The 22,083-nt window shown below is 39.4% G+C and overlaps 1 protein-coding gene across 1 annotated transcript in view; it reads right to left on the bottom strand.

Annotated features, from left to right (window-relative positions):
• Positions 1-22,083, bottom strand: part of PKP2 (plakophilin 2) — a 70,274-nt gene that overhangs the window by 8,379 nt on the left and 39,812 nt on the right. Inside the window, exons 6-9 of the mRNA XM_081330765.1 lie at positions 19,993-20,170; positions 2,556-2,673; positions 1,957-2,115; positions 540-713 (exon numbers count right to left, since the gene is read on the bottom strand). Coding sequence (XP_081186891.1) covers positions 540-713; positions 1,957-2,115; positions 2,556-2,673; positions 19,993-20,170 — 629 coding nt within the window. The remainder of the gene's footprint in view (positions 1-539; positions 714-1,956; positions 2,116-2,555; positions 2,674-19,992; positions 20,171-22,083) is intronic.

Genomic DNA, 22,083 nt, shown 5'->3' with positions numbered 1-22,083 from the left:
AAGGTTAGCCTGTTGGTCATTTGACTTCCTCGTCTCACTATGCTAATCATTCTCAGCTCTCTTGGGCCATCTACAATTCCATGTTTTCCGGATAAAATGGTTTCTATCCTTTCTTTTCCCATCCTCCTTGTCTAGGAGCAACTCAAAATGAAATAAATCATTCACCTTTGTTACAAAGGTAGGCATCAATGCTCCCTAGATATTCTTAAGAATTAAAAGACAAACAGCAACTTGAGACCAGCCCTTCCTTTGTAGTCTCCTCTAGATATTTGACACCTCCCAAATATTAAAATAAAATGAGACTAGGTACCAGCAGGGAAATTTGTAAATGTTCACTGACTAGTCTTATCCAGGCCTTTATTGTTGACTAGATTGTTGTACTGGTTTAATCATTCTGTTCTATTTCTGTTCTATTTCCTGTGGCTCCATTATATGTTTTTTCTCTCTCTTTCTGTGCTGTTCTGAGTTTATCCAAGAGAAACAATAGTAAAATAACAGCAATAATATCAGCTACATCCATTTCCTTCTCAGATACTTACTGGTCCACTGCCGGCAGTGAGGTTCTGCAGAGCCCCCAGAGATGCTTCTTGAGTGAAGTTTCTAGTGCTTTCTGCTATTAGGGACAAATATATCCTGATCAGTGTGGAATGCCAGAGCTTTTCAATGCCTCTGGGATTACTCTTTTCTTCTGGAAGAGGCAAATCTTGTTGCTTCTAAAAAGGCAAACAGATTAACATTTCAGAAATGAAGTGAGAAAGAATCAAAGTCTTCTTGGAGTACAGCTAGCCTGGCTTCTTAATGATAGCTAGTAAAATATAGAGACCAACAGTCCTAAATTTTGATTAATGCCTACCTGCAAATCATTGTGTGGGTTTAATAGTGCATAAACCCTCTGTAACCCGTATTTGAGGAACCATGTAAAGACTAATCATTAAGAACAACCAGAGAAAATAGATTATTGCTGCATCTGCTGATTACTCATGATAATTGGGGATGAAAAGCTTTACTTTCATCCAAAACACAGTATATTTTAAAGACGAAAGAAATTCACATCTAATGGCTATATTTTTCTATAAGTTAGTGATCCATCTTTAGGTTGTTGTTTTTAATCATTTAGTTGTGTCCAGCTCCTGGTGACTTTATAGGCACATGCTCTCCATGTCAAGCACAGCTTCTTTCAATTGTTGCATGTTCAACTTTGCATTGGATTTGATGTTATCAAGCCAGCATGTTCTACTTTGTCCACTAACCATTCCTAGCATCATTGCTTTCTCCAATGAATTTGCAAGCATAACATGGCCAAAATAAATCAAAATAATCTTATTATTTTAGCCTTCAGTGAGGTGTCTAGTTTTATATGATTTAATACCTCCCTGTTAGTTACTCTGGCTCCATCTTTATAATATTAAATAATTGTTAGATCCACAGAACATTAGGGGTGGGGAGACACCAGAACAACTAGATTAACAAATCTGTCTTGAAATCTTATAAACTTGGTCACAATTTCATACCTTAATTTTATACTATCAGGCCTGATGAATAGTTCTATAAGGTTAGCAAGTTTTCTATAGCATTCTGGTTTAGTCCTAAGAAAATATTTCATCCTGGAGAAGGTCTATCTATGTAGCTGCTAAGAGAAAATGACAATTATCCATCCATCAAAATAATCTCCATCTGTATTTTTCAGATTTTTTCCCTTACTGTCAATAATCTTTATTTTATGAATACTATTTAATATTTAAGTGATCTTTTTCACCCAGCATATTTGCATATTACATATATACTCTATAAGCCAACCATCAAAGTATCATATCTATCGGGACTAAAATTTCCAGGACTCCCAGTAAGATCCTTCTAGGGATATCTGATTATGGTTAACAAGTTGCGGACAAAAGTTTCTCTGAGATGCTGGGCAGTCTATCACAAACTCTTGTTCCTTCCTTACATCTTGAATACCTGCTTTGCTTTCCTGCTCCTTGTTCCAAAGCATCCAATGTTGTTCCTGGATGAATCATCTCTTTTTGACACATAGAGTTTTTCAGAGTAATTATTAGGGAGCTCAGCCTCTAACTGGTAAGAAAGATTGTGAAGAATGCACACACAATTCTCTGTAGCCTGGAAAAATGAACAAATATATTACTCTATGTAAATAATGGAAAAGATCTGGAATGTACTGTAGATTCAAGCCTGCAGATAACCCTTGGCCTTATTTTATAGCTCTTAGTACAGGGGTAGGCAACCTTGGCTATTTTGTGACTCAAGGACTTCAACTACCAGAATTCCGGAGCCAGCATAGTCCTTGAGTCATAAAAGAGCCAAGGTTGCCTATCCCTTGTCTTAGTAGGTTGTGCATAGCAGCAATCTTTCTCAAAGTCTGAGAAAACAACTGGATTTTCAAGGATTTTTAGAACATCACAATGGCCGCAAAACTCACATCATAAAAGTCATTAGAAGGTTTGTAAGAGAGGGTGAATATTAACACACTTTGGAGACAGTGCCAGAAATAAATGCCCTCTATCTTAATCTTAGATATTCCAATGGTTTGGAAAAGTTACCTTGTCATCTGGTTTACGATCTGCAGTTGTTCCTTGTATATAATACACCAGAGAGTCAATCAATCCATCACATTCCCTCATTTTCTTTCTCCCTTCAGGGCCAGCAGAACTCATGTTTCTGTAAATAAAGTAAGAAAATGTCAGTTTAAGAAACAGTTTATTTTATACAAGATAGATGACAGATGGTCCTGGCTTAATGATCATCCGTTCAGTGAATACTCAAAGGTATGATGGTGCTGAACGAATGCTACTTATGGAGGCAATGGCAATAGCACAAATAGCAATAGCGCTTGGACTTATATATTGTTCCATTGTGCTTTACAGCACTCTCTGAGCAGTTTACCAATGTCAGCATATTGTCTCCCAACAACCTGGGTCCTCATTTTACCAACCTCGGAAGGATGGAAGACTAAGTTGACCTTGAGCCGGTCAGGATTGAACTCCAGACTGTGGGCAGTTAGCCTACAATACTGCATTCTAACCACTCTGCCACCACAGCTCAAAGTTAAAGCTATTGCATCTCCCCTATGGTCAAGCAATCAGAAATCTGGGTGCTAGGCAACCTGTCCACATTTAGGACTGCCGGGTGCATTTCAATTCCCCCTTGCTTATCTCCCTCCCATCTCTCTCCTTTGGCTCGCCTGCGCTCTACCTACTGCCGCTGCCTTCCACTGTGAGTCATAGGAGTGTCTTCTTTCTCCCATCACCATTAATGCACATCCAGCCAAAGCAGCTGCTAGCTTTTGGTGAAGCCTCCATAAAGGCAGTATAGAGGTCTCACCTAGGACCAGCAGCTGTCTCATCCAGATGTTCCTCATTATCAGCAGGAAGAAGAAGATAGTGAAGTTCAGCTTGGGCTGGGGATGTAGCAGTGGTGGAGTATAGGGTGGCCAAAAGAGCAGAGATAGGGGGCAAGATAGGTGGGTGGAAAAGTTGAAGTAGAGATGAGCACAGCAGGGTAGGAGAAGCAGGAGGTCCTCATCTAATGACTGTAGCCAGGACTACCATAACTAGGTGATGCAGTCGCACACAGTTTCATCTAACAGCTACTTCACTTCGTGATGAAAATTCTGGCTCCAATTGGGGTCATTAAGCAGGGACTACCTTAACCTCTATGATATGAAGTTCTTTCAATTGTTCTGAATGCCTCCTTAGGTGAGAAAGATTTTGGTATATGCCTCAGAGTCACTTGAAAAGCCCATACGTCGGAAACTTGACAATAAAACTCACAAGCTACTAAAATATATTTAGTTTGAAATTTTCAACCAACTGATGCAGATTCTCAAACTCCAGGTCAACATCTATTACTTTAATAATTTACTCATAGTTAACACAAAGCTTCATCCTCTAAGAACAATATGGAGTGCATTTATTCAGAAGTACGTTCAGTGGAGATTTATAACTGGTTAAGTAGATAGATCTTTGCTGGACAGTTTTGCTTAACTTACAAAGATTCTTTGATAAAAATCCCCCTTTATTTTTCATCTCTTGTAATTAAGCTGTAATTCTATATTTGTTGAACAGGCAGACTTTACCCTCTGAATAGACAAGGATAAGATCACACTGCCAGACATTTGCTTTTCAACCCATAATCATTCATTGTACATTCTGGCAATTATCTTAAGCAGAGAATAAATAACATTTGTTCATTAGCTCCAATTTACGCAACAAGTAAACCACTTCGATAGTCACAGGGGAAAGCAAATTTAATGCTTTTCTTGCAGAGTGGCCAACCAGCTACAAAATGACAGATGTGCGCATTCTTACTAGGCAGCCCAAATCTATATAGAATTAGATGTACCCAGGTTAATTGACTTAGACATGTTTAAAACCCATCTGTTAAATATTTTACAGAACAGACAGTAACATTTGAAAGTGTTGTGCACAGGGACTATGATTTTTTCTCAGACAGGTTTTTGTTAGGACTTAGACAATTCAAATAAGAACAACTGTTTGTACACTGTATAACTAAAGATCAATAAAAGCATTTTCAGAAATTTGACCCATTAATATAGCAGTGAACAGGCTGGAGACCATACTATTTGTTAAATGGGTGTGCTTTGCTGTTTTTCTTTAAATTTGTATTTGTATAGAGTTTTCTCTGTATTTATTTTTAAAAATAAAATTATATTACTATTGAATCACTTTGATGTTCTCCTCCTTCTGCATCCCTTTTCTCCTATAAATGCCCTCTATCATTCGTTTTTCATTTCTCTCCCCAGAATCCATAGGTCTGTCTGTCTGCTTATCCAGAGCAAAGGAGAACATGTGTTCTCAATCTTTCCTTGTAACTGTTCCCATTAACTCAGCAAATGAGAGGAAACATGCATTAGCTGAAACAAGCTTCAGAAAGTTTGTTGCATGGAGTGCTTGCTCTGTGGGATTCCAGCCATTCTACTGTATTTCATTCTTCTCTGCCAATATTACACGGGTAGTCCTCAGGTTGCAACCGTTCAAGTTATGACAGACCCCTCAACAGCTACTTACGACCTGGTTTTGAAGTTCTGATGTTGGCCTTCCCCGCATGACCACATTTTGAACACTAAGGAATTTACGGCAATTTCCAATGCCCCATAGTCATATGACAATGATTTATGACATTTTGTCTAGAAACTGGTTGTTTACATTCAATTCCTGGAAAAAAATTTTCCCATAGTGGCATGCTTAACAACCATGGTCTTTGCTCAATAACCATAATATTTATGGCCACCGTAAAAAAGGTTGTAAAATAACTGTATCCCCCCACCCTTCCATTTCTCATTCATTCACTGGTGAGAACAGTTCCCCCTAGACTAGAGTATTTTCAGGGGAGGGGGCTGGAAGTAATTCCCTTTATAGATGTTTGATTCTTCAAATGGTGGGAGTTCCCCAAAGTTTCCAAAGAATTTTTCACCACAGTCCTGTTGCACAATAAAAGCAGGACTTTGTCCTTGAATAGTGGAGAGAGAAGGAGAGATTATAATTTTTTTTATTTTTCTGTGTCAAAACACATTCACAATTTTAAATATAAAAGAAGCAAATCGAATCAAGCAAAAGTAAGAATTCAAGCAGCAGCAAGTTAACATCTTACAAGAAAGATAAACTCAAAACCCTACGAGATAAAAGTATCTTCCCTGTATACTGAAAAACAGGCATGATAGTCCCAGGAAGTCCTTTTAATATATTACTTTTTGCAGTACAAAGGATAGCTTTTTAGTTGGGATTATTGGAGGCAGTGGAGAATGTGTACCAGAACCTCAATAAAAACAGCTTCTGGTTTTGGGTTTCTCCTGCCTGCTCCAAAGCTGTTTCCTCTTGCTCAACTAGCTCCCAGCTAATTGTTAATGTGAAAAAAGTGATTATGCCATTTTACAAAGCTATGACTACACTTGAAAGTGCATGTTCATTCTTTTGTCAGTTTGCAAACACTGTTGACAGTGGCATGTTTGCAACAGCTTTTCTTGTGCATATAGAAATAGTTGTGTGGCGAGAGCTAAATAAAACAAAAGAGATAAGGGTGGAATTCTGAAATCTATTGCTTGGATTGGAGCACACACGGAGTGCATTTCAAAACACACTTCACAGCTGCAGCCCTAGCAAAAGGAAATTATTTGATGTTGGATTAAACAGAACTGGATTGTTGCTTTGTGGTCTTAGCAGCCATGGAAGACTGTCAAGAAGGGGTGCAAACCTTTTTTCATTCCCTTTCTCAAAGTTTTTAAGACGTTATAAAACGTGTTCCCTTCTTTTTGCAAAATGCTTTATCCCTTGAATGGATACCTGAACCGAGGGCTTCATACCGTTCTTCATATTACCTTTTATTTTTAATCTCACCTAAATGCAAGCTTTTTTTTAAAGATCTGAATGACAAATTCTATAAACAGGACAATAAACTATAATTCTGGATATTGTCTAATCTGAAAGAATGACTTGATTGAGATGGATGGCTATGAAAATAAGAAAGAAAGAAACAAAGGAAGGAAGGAATGAAAGAAAGAAAGAAAGAAAGAAAGAAGGAAGAAAGGAAAAAGGCAGGGAAGGAAGGAAGGAAAGAGAAAGAGAAAGGAGGGAAGGAAAGAAAGGAAAGAGAAAGAAAGAAAGGAGGGAAGGGAAGAAAGAAAAGATAGAAAGAAAGAAAGAAAGAAAAAGAGAAAGGGAAGGAAGGACGGAAAGAAAGAAAGAAAAAGTAAGTAAGTAAGTAAGTTTTAGTAGGTAGAAGTTTCTTGCTGATCTTGCCTGGGCCTGAAAACTAAGCTGGGATGGCATACTTAGCACAGGTCATCTGTGATTTACAACCATTTTTTTAGCGATTGTTCGAAGTTACAATGGCACTGAAAAAAAGTGACTTACAGCCAGTTTTCACACTTACGAGCACTGCAGCATCCCCATGGTCACATGATCAAAATTTGGGTTCTTGGCAACTGGCATGTATTTATGACAGTTGCACAGGGATCATTTGATCAATGTTTGTAATCTTCCTGGCTGGCTTCCAACAAGCAAAGTCAATGGGAGAGTCCAGATTAGCTTAATGACCACAGGATTCACTGCCATGGTAGCCCGGTGGTTAGAATGTAGTACTGCAGGCTAACTCTGCCCACAGCCTGGAGTTCGATCCTGACAGGGCTCAAGGAGGACTCAACCTTCCATCCTTCTGAGGTTGGTAAAATGAGGACCCAGATTGTTGGGGGCAATAGGCTGACTCTGTAAACTGTTCAGAGAGGGGTGCAAAGCATTGTCATATATAAGTCTAAGTGCTATTAACAACTGAAGTGATTTGCTTAACAACTGTGGCAAAAAGTTATAAAATGGGACAAACCTCACTTAACAACTGTCTTGCTTAGCAATGAAAATTTTGGACTCAATTGTGGTCATAAGTTGAGAACTACCTGCATTCAACTGCGGGTTCATTTGGGAATATGAGAGCTGTAAATTAGATTGAGAAAATATCCTACTAGAATGCAGTGACAAATCACTTATGTGCTACTTTGCCAATGGTTGAATCCCTGGAGAATATGGATATAGGGGATATAAAAATGGTGCTTAACCACTTGCACTAATTCTCACAAAATACCCTTTCATTGACTCCACCCATTACAGATTATCTTCCAATACATTAAAGAATGGGGGGAAAAATGGAATGGAGGATATGGTAAATTTTAAGAACAGCAGAGCATTCCAACCATCAAGATATAATGATCAGGAATGACAAAGCTGGTAACCCAGGACTTCTGAGAATCATCACATATAATTTCATTCTTCTTAATTCCAAATGCTAATAGTATCTCATTCATCCTACAACTTCTTTCTTTCTTGATTTTTTGTCTTGATTTTTCTTCATTTGTCAAATACAAGAATTCTTAACCATTTTGAGCCAGTAGGCACAGTTTGAATGTTGAGAACAGATCCAAGAATTCTGTCAAAAGGGCCTTTGCTTCTGTTCTCAGATGTGATTTTTTTCCCCTGACATCTGTTTTTCTCCTCTTCCTTTGAACATGATTAAATCTCTTTTTATTAAGCTTCTTTAGCTAAGCCTCTGGCTTCTGCTCCCATTTTTCCTTATTTTGGTAAAGTAAGAGAAAAACAGTCTGATAGCACTGGGTCCCTTGATAAATAAATAAAATAATCATCAAACACATCAATAGTAAGGTACGTGTAGAAAAGATTACGGTATTTGTTTACTTTGTAAAGTTAGAATAAAAAAAAGCTGTGCAAATAAAGTAACATAGTGCAATCATTTTACTTTGCAGACTTATAATTTGCCATGATTCAATAACCTGTAGTAGTAAGCCTTTATCTCTGAGAATAAAATACAGAAGTAGCGCTTATCCGTTGACTTCAAATCCCAGACTAGACTTAAATTGGCCAAGTCAGAGTTGCTGTTGGAACAGAAAGTTTTGGTTCTATTTTCTTTGCTCACAGTGACCAGACACAAATAATAAACGTGGAAATACTCAAGTACAGTATGAAGAAAGGTACAAAATCCTGGCTAAAAATGATGACTCAGTCTAATACAGACTCATTGCTCTACACAGTGTTAGACATTCAAAGAAAGGTGGTTTGTAGAAGTTCAAATTTTTTGAGCAATTCAGCTTTAATGGGAAAGCACCATTTTTATAAATACAGGCAGTCCTTGACTTACAACCATAATTGAGTCCGAAATTTCTGTTGCTAAGTGAGACATTTGTTAAGTGAGTTTTGTGTCATTTTACAACTTTTCTTGCTACAACTGTTAATTGAATCACTGCACTTGTTAAATTAGTAACATGGTTGTTAAGTGAATCTGGATTCTCCATTGTCTTTTGCTTGTCAGAAGGTTGCAAAAACTCATCACATGACCCTGGGACACTGCAACTGTCATAAATAGGAGTCAGTTGCCTAGCATCTGAATTTTGATCATGTGACCATGGGGATGCCGTAAGGGTTGTAAGTATGAAAAATGGTTATAAGTCAGTTTTTTCCAGTCATGTTGTAATTTCAAACAGTCACTAAATGAACTGTTGTAAGTCAAGGACTATCTGCAATACCCTATTGGTTAATATCTACGATGTCATTGATAGTTCTTTCATTATTTCCATAGTAACTGTTACTTTATTTTTTAAGTGAAGGATATCAGTCTGTTGCACTAGAATGTTTAATCTACAATATGTACGAGGGCAATTCGGAAATAAACCTCCCTTTAGTTATCAATGACAGACACTCGCAGATACAGAACTTTTATTATACACATTTGAAAACTACAACATGACATTACATTTCGACATAAGTCAGCTTGTTTCATAATATTTCAGAGTTAAACTTCTGAATTGATGGTTGAACCACGCTCCATGAACTTCACTAGCAGTACTCCTTTGGCATCTTCACATTTGGCAGGATTTTCTATGGCATTTTCATGATAATGCTCACCTACACACCGCTAGATGCACCCAAGAACTTTTGAAGCAGTTCCGTTGGGATGTTTTTGATCACACCCCCCCCAGAGCCCAGATTTGGTGCCGAGCAACTACTACTAAGGAATTTCAAACCTTGTAAGAAGTTATGACAAGTGCCTCAATTTGAATGGCAATTATGTCGAAAAGTAATGTCATGTTGTAGCTTTCTAATGTGTATAATAAAAGTTTTGTATCTGTGAGTGTCTGTCACTGATAATCAAACAGAGGTTTTTTGGGTTTTTTTTAATCCCATTTATATCCCGCCCTTCTCCGAAGACTCAGGGCGGCTTACAATCTAAGAAGCACAAATCAATGTGCTTAGCAATAGCCTTCATTCTATGTATATGCCTGCTTATTAGGGCTTTCGCCCCCCCCCCCCAAGCGGCATTATTACAAAGTCAGCTTATTGCCCCCAACAATCTGGGTCCTCATTTTACCCTCGGAAGGATGGAAGGCTGAGTCAACCTTGAGCCTGGTGGGACTCGAACCTGCACTAATTGCAGGCAGCTGGTGTTACTTAAGGAGGCATTAGCCCACTGCTCCACCAAGGCTCCACCAATTTCCGAATTGCCCTCATATATCTGTCGCAAGGTTAGAACACTTTTTAACTTGTTTCTAAGATGAAGAATCAGCGATGAATGCTTGCAAAATCTTACAATTGTGACCCAGCTAAGCAGCTGGAAGATGGCATGTGACTTCCAATGTGTCCTGGTACTAAGAGAATTGTTGGGCTGCAGAACTAAAATGCAACATCTGCACCTCAGAGAAAGAGCTGGATTTGTATCAAACTGTTTGTTTGATAGCTATAGTTGAGAATACAATGGCCAACAAAGAACAAAAAGAAAAAGAAACAAACTCTTGTAAATGGATTAATTCATGTTACATGGAAAATCAGAACCTTTAGTGTTCACAACACAATAGGAGGTCCTGTGCACTGGGTGATAATAAACACAAATGTCATACAAAGATACATCATCAAGGAGGTAGTTGGTGCTGAAATATTTCAGGGAGATGTGTTTTATTATTATTATTCCCAAGAGGTGAAACCAGTAGATTATTAATATTCTGCAGTTTCAGTAGCCTAATTAGGCTACAACTAGCAGCCTAATGATTGCTTGTTCATATTATTATTGCTTGAAATAATGTAGAAGATTGTAAATTGTATGTTGAATAATTGGCTGAATTAGGTGATGAAGGAAGGTCATGTCTGGAGACCAAGGCTTGCACTTAACTTTTGAGTTGTATGTCAGATATTACATTTATAAAGCAATGGGCAATTAAATTACTTTTCACTTTCATGTATTTAATTATTTTGAGCTTCTATTATATTATTACTGGGCAGCAAAGTTTTTTAATCCTATAATTTGTTACAGTGTTTTGAGGTTTGGGGATGCTACGATCTAGACCTTTATACCTGGGCTGCAGAAATCTTAGATGGAAGCAAAGCATTTGATTTTTTTGAATCTCACTGGCTTCATCTGCTGTCGTGGTCCTATGGATTTTTGCTGCCCAGATAGGAACATCCTACCACATGCAGCCCTGACAACTTGGATTGTGCATCAGAGAAATAAAGTAAGTGAGATCTGGGGTAATCACAATTTACGAGGGCAATTCGGAAATAAACCTCCAGAATATTAATGACAGACACTCGCAGATACAGAACTTTTATTATACACATTAGAAAACTACAACATGACATTACTTTTCAACATAATCGCCATTCAAATGGAGGCACTTGTCATAACATCTTACAAGGTTTGAAATTCTTTGGTGGTAGTCGCTCGGTGCCAAATCTGGGCTATGGGGGGAGTGTGATCAAAAACATCCCAAGAGAATTGCTTCAAAAGTTCTTGGATGCGTCTAGCGATGTGCGGGCGAGCATCATTGTGAACCAACACCACACTGGAAGTCAGCATGCCCCAACACTTGTTATGGATGGCTCATCTGAATTTTCATAACGTTTCACAGTAGACTTCTGAATTGATGGTCGAACCAGGCTCCATGAACTTCCCTAGCAGTACTCCTTTGGCATCTTCACATTTGGTGAGATTTTCTATGGCACCACTTCCGATGTGGTCGTGGTTCATGATAATGCTTGCCCGTTCTGTTGGGATGTTTTTGCACACCCCCTCTATAGCCCAGATTTGACACTGAGCAACTACTACTAAGGAATTTCAAATCTTTAAGATGTTATGACAAGTTCTGTATCTGTGAGTGTCTGTCATTAATAATCTGGAGGTTTATTTCCGAATTGCCCTTGTAATTTACCGTAGGTAAAGAAAAGAGGGACAGAAACAGAGCCCATATTTTTTTGGTACAGAGGGTTTCCCAAGATCAAACCTGTAATCTCCCCATAAAAGGTTCTAAAAGCAGAGGTAGAACATTTGTTCTAGACAGTCACATTAATCAGAATGACCACTCCTGTAGTCTGGTCAAAATATTTTAGACTTTCTATCTCAGCTGCCCACTTGAGGGGACAGAAAATTCCCACAACCAGACTGTCTTGAAAGGGCAGGAAGGCAGAGGTGGAGCATAGCAGAGGTGATGATCTTCTGCATGAAAGAAATTAATCTCATTTTATGTCCTGTCCCCACAATTACTATTACAACATCCAACTTCAAGTCATTTCCCTACATCTGATAAGAAGGTCTGAAACCCACCTGAAGCAATGTTGAGAGTCTTTTACTGCTATGCAGTGGACATTTAGATGAATAAGATATAAGTCCTAAATGGCAGTTAAAAACTAGCTGCAAGGAACAAACTCAATAAACACTTTGTCAAGAGATGGCATTTGATATATATAAAAGCCTGCCTAAATGGGCAATGGGTCCATGGAAAGCAAAAAGCAAAATATTTTACTCCTTAATCCCTGAATAGTCACTATGTCTTATTTCAATAATAATTAAGAATACATTTGGAACCCTCATTCTAACCTTTATTCAGAAACCAAGATGTGTGCCTAGGAATTATGGAGATTAAATCCAGAAAGCTGAGAAAACCTATTGTAAGGATTTGAAAACCAATATATAAATATGGAAATTTATATTTAAATTTATATATATGGAAGTTGTCTTTGTCTTTGTTCAACATTTGGTTCCCTTGGCCAAAAAACGGAGATGAGCACCATTCCCTTAGAATCAGACATGACTTTACCTTTAATTTATATATGAGAAATAAAGAAGTATAGAATTCTGAAACTTTATTTCTGCTGCAGACAGAACAATGTTAACATGATAACAGTCTATAGCAGTGGTTCTCAACCTTTTCTTCACCTCGGACCTCCTTTAAATACATTTTGTGGCCATGGATCATGGCCATGGACTACCAAGATTTAACTCACTATTTAAATCATAACATTTATTCAAACCTTTGTGGACCCCGTGATGACATCGCGGACCCTCAGGGACCACAGGTTGAGAATCACTGGACTATAGAAATGATAACAGTCTATAGCAGTGTTTTTCAACCTTTTTTGGGCAAAGGCACACTTGTTTCATGAAAAAAATCACGAGGCACTCCCCCACCCCTGGAAAAGCAGGATGAGGTCAGAGGGTCGGAGCGCGCCACCGCTCGAAGATAGCGGGGGCGCGATCCCAAATTTTGATATGGCCCTCTGTTCATCCGTCTGCCACCATTCCCAATCACCATGGGGATCAATGTCCCCACCCCATCCCCTCGGGCCCCAGAACCTTCCCCCCCACCGCAGTGACCATTTACCAACCTGGATTGGGAAAGATCCAGCACAGTCCCCCCCACTTTCTGCTGGAACTTACATCCCTCCCCCCTCCCTAACCCGTTGAAAAGTTTACATAAAAAATCCCTAAGCCTCCTCTTTGTGCCATGCCACCTCTCGGGCCCTCCTGCCGCCAAACATCGTTAAGCCCCACCGCCAGTACCTCCAAAGCCACCCCTGATGGAAAATGGTAGCAATAAAGTTCAGACCAGTCATGCATCCCCATCTCCAGTTGGATTCACGACCGAAAGGCTGTAGCTAGCCACAGAATTTAAATATCGTCCAGGGAAATGGGTGGTCTCACCATGGTCTTCTTCTTCGGGCGGTATCGCTGGCAGCCTCCATCCTCCAACAAGCAGCCCCAAAGGGCCTTCACAGTGGAGGGAAAGCTCATGGCCCCTTGGTTGGCATGTCTCCACCCCCGCGGAACTTCCACCAGAGGGGAAAGTCCACCAACCGACCGTCAGATTGAGCACTCGGCCATCCCAGACCAAGCGCCCCTCCGCCCGGGTCACAAATGGCCATGAGAAGATCGTCCTGGCCGCCACAGGCCCTAGGCGTCTCGCCGCCCGGGTAGCACCTCGAGCGGGCCCCATAAGATGTCGTTACATTCCTCATAGGCCGAAAAGCCTCGCCGAAGCATTCCAGCTGCCATGGGTCCCGGTGCCTCGCCGCCCAGTAAAAATGCCGAACGGGCTCAGAAGGCGTTCCCAGGCACTCCGCCGCAGGCCCCAGGCGCCCCGTCGCTCGGAACGGCCCAGCTACTTTAGGTCCAGGTTCCTCGCCGCCCGACTCATCTTCGGCGGCCTCAGAAACGTTGCCGCCGCCGTGGGTCAGGCCCGGCGGACCCGGACCAGCACACCAACATCTCCTGCGGCCTCGGCAAGTTGTTACGGCACCGGGAACTCCCGGTGCCCAGCCGAGGCCGTGCAGCAAGCAACAGCCTCCTCAGGGCTCAGCCAGCCAGAACTCACCCTCCCGCATTCTCTAGCTCAGCCGCAGGCCGCGGCCATCTTCTCCGGAGGTAAAAAAAAAATAATAATTTTTCCCACGGCACACCAGGCAACATCTCGCGGCACACTAGTGTGCCGCGGAACAGTGGTTGAAAAACACTGGTCTATAGAAACCTGTTCCAGCTACTATCAGAAAGTGAACAGTTAAAAATGAAGTTTCAGCTATAGCCAATAGGAAAAAATGACAATATGCTCTCAGGAAACCTGTCAAGATAAAAAGGACATGCTTGTTGCCAGACAACCAAGTGAAACTGGCTTTATTATTTAAGGAGATCATCTAAAGCTTAGGTAAAGGTTATACACAATGCATGGCATATGTTTCTATAGCTATCTATGCTAGCTTCCACAGAGCTCATCTACAATCTCAAACAAAAGGTCATCCTCTAGCAGTGTTAACCTTTTTACTACAGGTGCTAAACCTGGGACCTCTGACATGCAAACAAAGGTACTACAAACAAGGATAACTTTAGGACGAGGCAACATGAAGAAACTATTTCCATCAGGAAATTCCCAAAGAAAGTTTTCATGATTCCCTTGTTTGTTTATTATCCCTTTAGGCAATGAAGAAGGGGAGTGAGGAAGTGTAGAGGGTTGGCCCTGTCTTAAACAGATCAAAGCAATTGCCTCAGGTAAAGAGGTTAGGTCAATTGAAAGGTGTTGCCCTGTATCTCCTTAGCTTTCTATAGTTGTCCTCAGGCAGCTAGAAGGAAAGAAGCTCTCCTGGTACCAGCACTGAAAAATTTTAGTTGCAGGTCTACTGAGTTTTTCTGTGTGAGATCTCTCTCTCTCTCTCTCTCTCTCTCTCTCTCTCTCTCTCTCTCTCTCTCTCTCTCTCTCTCTCTCTCTCTCTCTCTCTCTCTCTCTCTCTCTTCCTCTCACCCTCCTTCCCTCTCCTTCTGTCTCTCCTTCTGTCTCTCTCTCTCTCTCTCCCTCCCTCCCTCCCTCCCTCTCTCCTGTGTATACATTAGCATACTCATGTTGGGAGGAGTGATCTTGTTCTTTATCTCAGGCCGCAATTTTATCTCACCCACCATACCTAACACAAAATGGGAAAATCCACCCTCCCTCTTTTTTCTAATCAACCATATGTCATTGTGGCAAACAGGGCATATTAAAGTGACAGATGGAAATCACAGGAACTACATTAATTAAATTTAAATCTGATTTCAGTTAGATTAGTTTTTGGCACAACACCATTCATCCATAAAAAGTGAAGTTCATTAATCACGCCCCGAATAGACCATACTCCTACATAAGCACACTCCTAAGATTTTGCTGAGTTTAGGAGCAGATACCCTTCCCCCCCCCCTACTCTCAACCTTGTCAACTTTAAAATGTGTGGACTTCAGCTCCCAGAATTCTCCAGCCAGAATGAAATCCATGCATCTTAAAGTTGACACAATTGAGAAGCACTGCTCCAACCAATGCTTCCTTCTGTTACAATCTCCTTTGAAGTAACATTTGAGCCTTTTCTTTCGGCTGGTATATTTCACAGAAGAATGGTGACACGTTATTTATTCTAGCTGACCTGAGGTTTGGAGCAATGTCAAAACTTAGTTTAAAGAAAGAAAGAGATTTTGTGAGTGAGTTTTGCTTAGCACATTGTATAAAATTATTCAGAATAATTTGTTTTGTATTTATTAGATACTTTTATTACTTTATAAATAATTGAAGGTGGCAAATATACCAAATACTTCTTCCTTCTTCCATTTTCCCCACAAGAACAACCCTGTGAGGTGGTTTTGGGCTGAGAGGGAGTGACTGGCCCAAGGTCACCCAGCTGGATTTCACTCCTAAATTGGGACTAGAACTCATAAGCTCCTGATTTCTAGCCTGGTGCCTTAACCACTAGACCAGATTTTTGAAGTATGGTATCATTTTGCATGTTGTGTTAAATTCAGCTGTGGTTTATTCAATAAAAAACAAACCATAGCTTGGTATAATGTTCTTCCTAAACAGAGGAGAGAGTGTATAAAAATCTTACCGTCTTCTCTTACATATTCCATAAAACAAAATCTTAAAATTTTACTGTACAAATACAGGTAAAGATTAGGCGAGACCTAGCTCAAAAACAGTAACTGTAAGAGGGAGCTTGGAGTCCTAGTGGACGATCACTTAACCATGAACCAGCAGTGTGCAGCAGCAGCCCAAAAAAGCTAAAACAATCCTGGGTTGTATAGGCAGGGGCATAAAATCAAGATCACACGAAGTATTAGTACCGCTTTATAAAACCCTAGTAAGACCACAACTGGAATATTGCAACCAATTTTGGTCACCATACTACAAAAAGATGTTGAGATATTGGAAAAAATTCAGAGAAGAGCAACTAAGATGATCAAAGGCCTGGAGACTAAAACATATAAAGAACAGGTGCAGGACTTGGGTTTGGCTACTCTAAAGAAAAGAAACAGGAGTGACATGATAGCAGCATTCCAGTATTAGAAGGGCTGCCACAAGGAAGAGGGCGTCAAACTATTCTCCAAAGCACCAGAGGGCAGGACAAGAAACAATGGTTGGAAATTGACCAAAGAGAGAAACAATCTGGAATTAAGGAGAAACTTCCTAACAGTGAGGACAATTAACCAGTGGAACAGCTTGCCTCCAGAAGTCGTGGGTGCTTCATTACTGGAGATTTTAAAGACAAGACTAGACAGTTGCTTGTCTGAAATGTTACAGGTTCTCCTGCTCAAGCAGGGGGTTGGACTAGAAGACCTCCAAGGTCCCTTCCAGCTCTATTCTATTCTATTCTATTCTATTCTATTCTATTCTATTCTATTCTATTCTATTCTATTCTATTCTATTCTATTCTATTCTATTCTATTCTATTCTATTCTATTCTATTCTATTCTATTCTATTCTATTCTATTCTATTCTATTCTGTCATGCTTTGCAATGAGACAAGTCTTTGGTTATCCTTTTTTTTTGCTTTCCCCAAAGCATCAATAATTTCTCTCAGTTCTAATACTCCTGCAAGTGATATGATTCTATTAAAAGTATCAGATGCATTTTATGTATAAATAACTACACACCAAAACTTTCTATATTATAGGCTGCAGGCTGCATTCCTGAAGCGCCCAAGCCATCAGCACTGTAAGCATTACAAAAGGAGAAAACAAATTAGACTTGGTGATCTGGCAGATGTACAAGCATTTAGGCAAATTATTTTCCCAACTGCCCTGTTAGTGGCCTCACTTTGCAAAAACCTACTCTTCTTCTCTACCCAGAAGAAAAAAAACCCTGCAAGAAAAGAAGCTATCTGTGAAGACAACCAACATCACACAAATAGGTGTATGGAATAATAATGGGATCTCTGGCTCATTTAATCAAGCAGCCTGTTCTCATAGTGGCCAACCAATTGCATGAGGAAGCCCACTAATCTCCTAGCAGAAGGCCTTCAGACGAAGTCACTCTGCCATCAAAGCTAATAGCCGTTGATCCCCAAACATAGGCTTTTTAGCCCCACCTTCCCCTGGTCTCTCTTAAATAGACAAAAAAGAAGCAGGAAGAAAAAAATAATACAATACACATGAGGGGTCCTTGGTGTTCTCTGAGCTTAGTTGCTTTTTGCAGATGTTTCATTACCCAAACTAGGCAACATCATCAGGGCTAGCAACCAAGCTCAGAGACCACCAAGAGACCACCATTTCAATCCTGAGCTCTAAAATAACACATTTCAGATCTTTCTAAATATCTTTGGCAATGGGAAGGATACTATAGGATTCAACCCAACTTATTCTTCATTCCTGTCCTGTTGGTATTGGAGGCAGTGTTTAAGGAACTTCCAGGTTGAAAGGATTAGTTGGTGACATCAGTTACCCATGGGATGCCCATGGGGGCTCCTTTCAGGTCCCTGTCAAAGAACTGGAACAAATGACAGGAGCTCACCACACCACGTGGCAGCACTTGAGTGTTGAACGGGGGCTTGTTAACCTCCAATCCAGTATCCTAACCACGTGAGCCACCATGCTCTTTATATACTTCATTGTACTTCTATTATACTTCAAGATTTATAATAGCTTCCCTCAACCAACTGAAGTATTCCTCAACCTGGCAATTTAAAGAAGTGTGGATGCTGGCTGGGGATTTCTGGGAATTGACTTCTTCAGGTTGCCAGGATTGAGAAAACTGGCTTACTCTTTCCAAGGTAAATTTAGTTTCTAGAACCCCCAACTTTGCAGAAGTCTGGTTCCTAGTGTGGCTTCTACCATGATACATGCTATTTGGTAAGGCAGTATCATTTAAATGAATTTTCTTTCTAAAATGAATTGTTCTGGCTCAGTGGGTTAGGACGCTGAGCTTGTCGATCAAATGGTCGGCTGGCGGGTCGAATCCCGAGTGCCGCGTAACAGAGTGAGCGCCTGTTACTCGTCCCAGCTTCTGCCAACCTAGCAGTTTGAAAGCATGTAAAAAATGCAAGTAGAAAAATAGGGACCACTCCGGTGGGAAGGTAACAGCGTTCCGTGAGCCTTTGGCATCTAGTCATGCCAGGCACATGACCATGGAGATGTCCTCGGACAAGCGCTGGCTTTGAAATGGAGATGAGCACCGGCCCCTAGAGTTGGAAACGACTTGCACAACTACAGATATACTCTGGTAAATACTAGGGAGGAACTGCTTTAACCCTCTTCCTCCTGACCAAACATTCCAAACTCTGCATTCTCTTTGCCCTCTGGAATGCAGCCCCTCCCTTCTGAGAATTCAGATTACATTCCCACCACATATTCCCAGTAATGAAGATAGATGGTCACAACTATTTTACCGTCATAAACAAAGCTCTCTTATTTTATCTAAGTTCATCAAAAACTAGTTTTCCTGGGGCGTCTGCTGTGAGTCATGGCTGACTGAAGACATCTTCCATGAATGAGTGAAAACTACCACTAGATAGAACAAAAGACCAGTAAGTAACTTCGTCCTTCAAAGCTCTCTGGAGAAGGAGAGAATGGGAGATTGCCCACAAGTGCTCTGTCTGTCAGCTCCTTTCAAGGAGACTGTAAAACAGCAGTCTCTCATGAGTCTGAGTATCAGGAACTGAGGGATATATTTTTGTTCTCAGTGGTGGCATAAGAACACTAAGTCAGCCTAACTCACTGTCAAATCACATTTGGAAATATTCAATTTAACCACTTTATGGATATTAGAATAGTTGGATCTAGGTTGCACCTCCCCTCCCCAGTCTGTGGAAAAATTGTCTTCCACAAAACCAGTCCCTGGTGCTGCTGGTCTAAAGGATCTGTTTAGATACCTGTCTTCTCAAGAGCTGCATAGTCCATGGAATATGCAATAACCCTTCTTAATGACAGCCGATATAGTCTGGGGGCCCCCCTCTTTCTTCAGAATACATTCAGCCTTTCTTATATTTTTCAAACAGGTAAAATATATTATTCTAACATGATTTTGGTCCTAGATGACCCGGTGTCTTTCATAAGAATGTCCATGATTTAATTTGTTAATATTTTGTTGTTCACTGACCAATGTCTGCTAGAATTGGGACTGTCTACAAATATTGAAGAACCAAGAACAACATGTGGAATTACTTCTGAGTAGTTTCGTTATTGCTGTACACCTACTGACAGAATTACTAGACTAAAGCAGTTATCTGCAACAACTATAGTTTGTGAATTGCTAGGAACGGTCCAACCTTGCTCTCTTCCTGCCCATCAGACATTCCAAGAGCTAGTTTCTCTTTGCCCTCTTGGAAAGAGTCCCTCCATCCTACAACTCCAGGTTACATTCCACCACAGTCTTGGAACTGGATTACAAGGCATGTACAGTACACAACTCACCTTAGGCATCCTGTAGCATTGTAGAAGATATCAGGGTCAGGGATGATGCTTGATTTTGGATAATCTCTATCAGGCCACCCCGTGTAAGGAATGAGGACAGTTTCTGTCAATGGCTGCAGGGCTTCCTGGATCAATAAATTTTTCAGCTGGTCATTGGAGGAGAGATTCCATAACAAACCTACAAAGAACATTAAAGAAACAGGATGACGTAGTTGGCCTTCACAAGGCTTTGTCAGATAGATAGTGAATGGATTAATGGAATTTACTGAATTCTGGATCACAGACTACTTTATCCCAGGGTTTCATGTTTCCTTAATCACAAAGTGCAAAAATGTATTAGGTAGATAAAGAATTTCCCTGGCACATATTTGATGATAAATCTAAAGTTAATATATGTAGTTTTCTCCATCAAAGCTTTACCGATTGAATTTCTACTTCTCATGTTATTATTTGTTTCAGATGCAGGAAGCCTAATTTGGCTAAATGAACTTCACAGTACACTACACACAAATCTTTTAAATTGTGACCTCTTTGGCTCATTGTTGCAACAGAGATAGAAAATCTTTCAGCTGTTCCTGAACTAAAACATCTATCATCCCTCGTCATTGGCCATGCTATTTGGGGCTATTAAGAGTTGTAGTTCGCTAACCTCTGGAGTGCCAAAGTTTCTTTCCTTGGATCAGTGAATTTACATTTTATTTATTTCACTAAGACCAAAATAGTATCAGTGTTATTACTAAAGGCATTGTCATATTTGGGCTTATATTTCTGAAGTTGTTCAAATAACAGAGTGGTGTTTGTTTTTCCCCACAAGAATTGGAAAAAAAACAACTTATCCCTTAAGGCTACAAAATAAATCTGAGGACAAGAAAACAGATTGGATAAAATGAACTGTAGAGATGTCAGGAACATCGGAGAGAAAGGAAATGATAAGAAAAGCGGAGAGAATTTTTTCCCCCCAACAAATGTGGAAAGGCAGAAGCCCCGTACAAAGACACTTCACCTGATTTACTTTTTATATCTACAGCAACCTTTACGAACATACAGAAAAACTTTTTGATTCAGCAAAATACATTGATTGAAAGATACTGGGCAAAGGAAAAAGACTAAAGTGGAAACCAAGAAAATAGATGATGGGATTTACCAGAGAGAATACTTTAAAAAAGAAACATTTGTTTGAATATGGTTAAAGAAATAGAAAGGTTTTGGAATATATTTGTCATTCTAAGAGGGATGAATTCCCTAAACAATATAGTATGCTTTTTTCCCTTTTCTTTCTTGATATGAGTAATATAAAAAAGTTGAAATGACTCAGATAAAGGAAATGTTTTAGATATTTAAATGTGATTGAATTTAAGAAAATTATAATGGATAAAAATGTTTTGAATAAGAGTTAAAGGATTAGATGACTAGATGTATTAAATGGATGTTTAAAGATTAAACATATTTTTAATTATGGTTAAAAAGAATAAGAAATTTAGGAAATAAATATATATTAGCTTAGGAGGGAAATATATTTTAAGTAGTATGTTATTTTTTATGTTTCTTTACTCTTGCTCTCCTTTCTTTTCTTTTTTATTATTCTATCTATTCCTTAAGAAATGTAAAAGTGTGAGATGATTCATATGGAAAAATAGAGTTAAATTTTTAAATGTAATTAATTTTTGAGAAAATCTTAACCAGTAGGAATACCTAAAATTTGGTGGGAGAAACAAATTAAAATAAGGACTGTAACAGGATCTATGATAAGGCAACCAGAATGATTGGATAGAAAAGAAATATTATATTGATGTGATTATTATTTTAGGAATATTGGGAAAAATTATATATTTGTTATCTATCAAAACAATAAGAATTACATTAACTCAATGTTTGCAAAAGAGGATATTTTGGGAAAAGAGGAAATCAACTAAAACCATTATGTGGATTATGGATTATAGAAATCAATTGTTAATGATTGTTTTACAAATGTAACCCAGACAACATACTGTTCACCAATTATTAAGTGATTTATGTTTTTTTTAAAAAATCAATAAAATATATTACAAAAAAGAAGAAGAAAATCTTTCAGCTGTTCCTGAACTAAAACAC

The sequence above is a fragment of the Vipera berus genome (genome assembly GCF_964194415.1).
Source record: "Vipera berus genome assembly, chromosome: 6".
Lineage (NCBI taxonomy): Eukaryota > Metazoa > Chordata > Lepidosauria > Squamata > Viperidae > Vipera > Vipera berus.
Note: the sequence above shows the minus strand (reverse complement) of the source record. Positions and strands in the feature narration are given on the sequence as shown.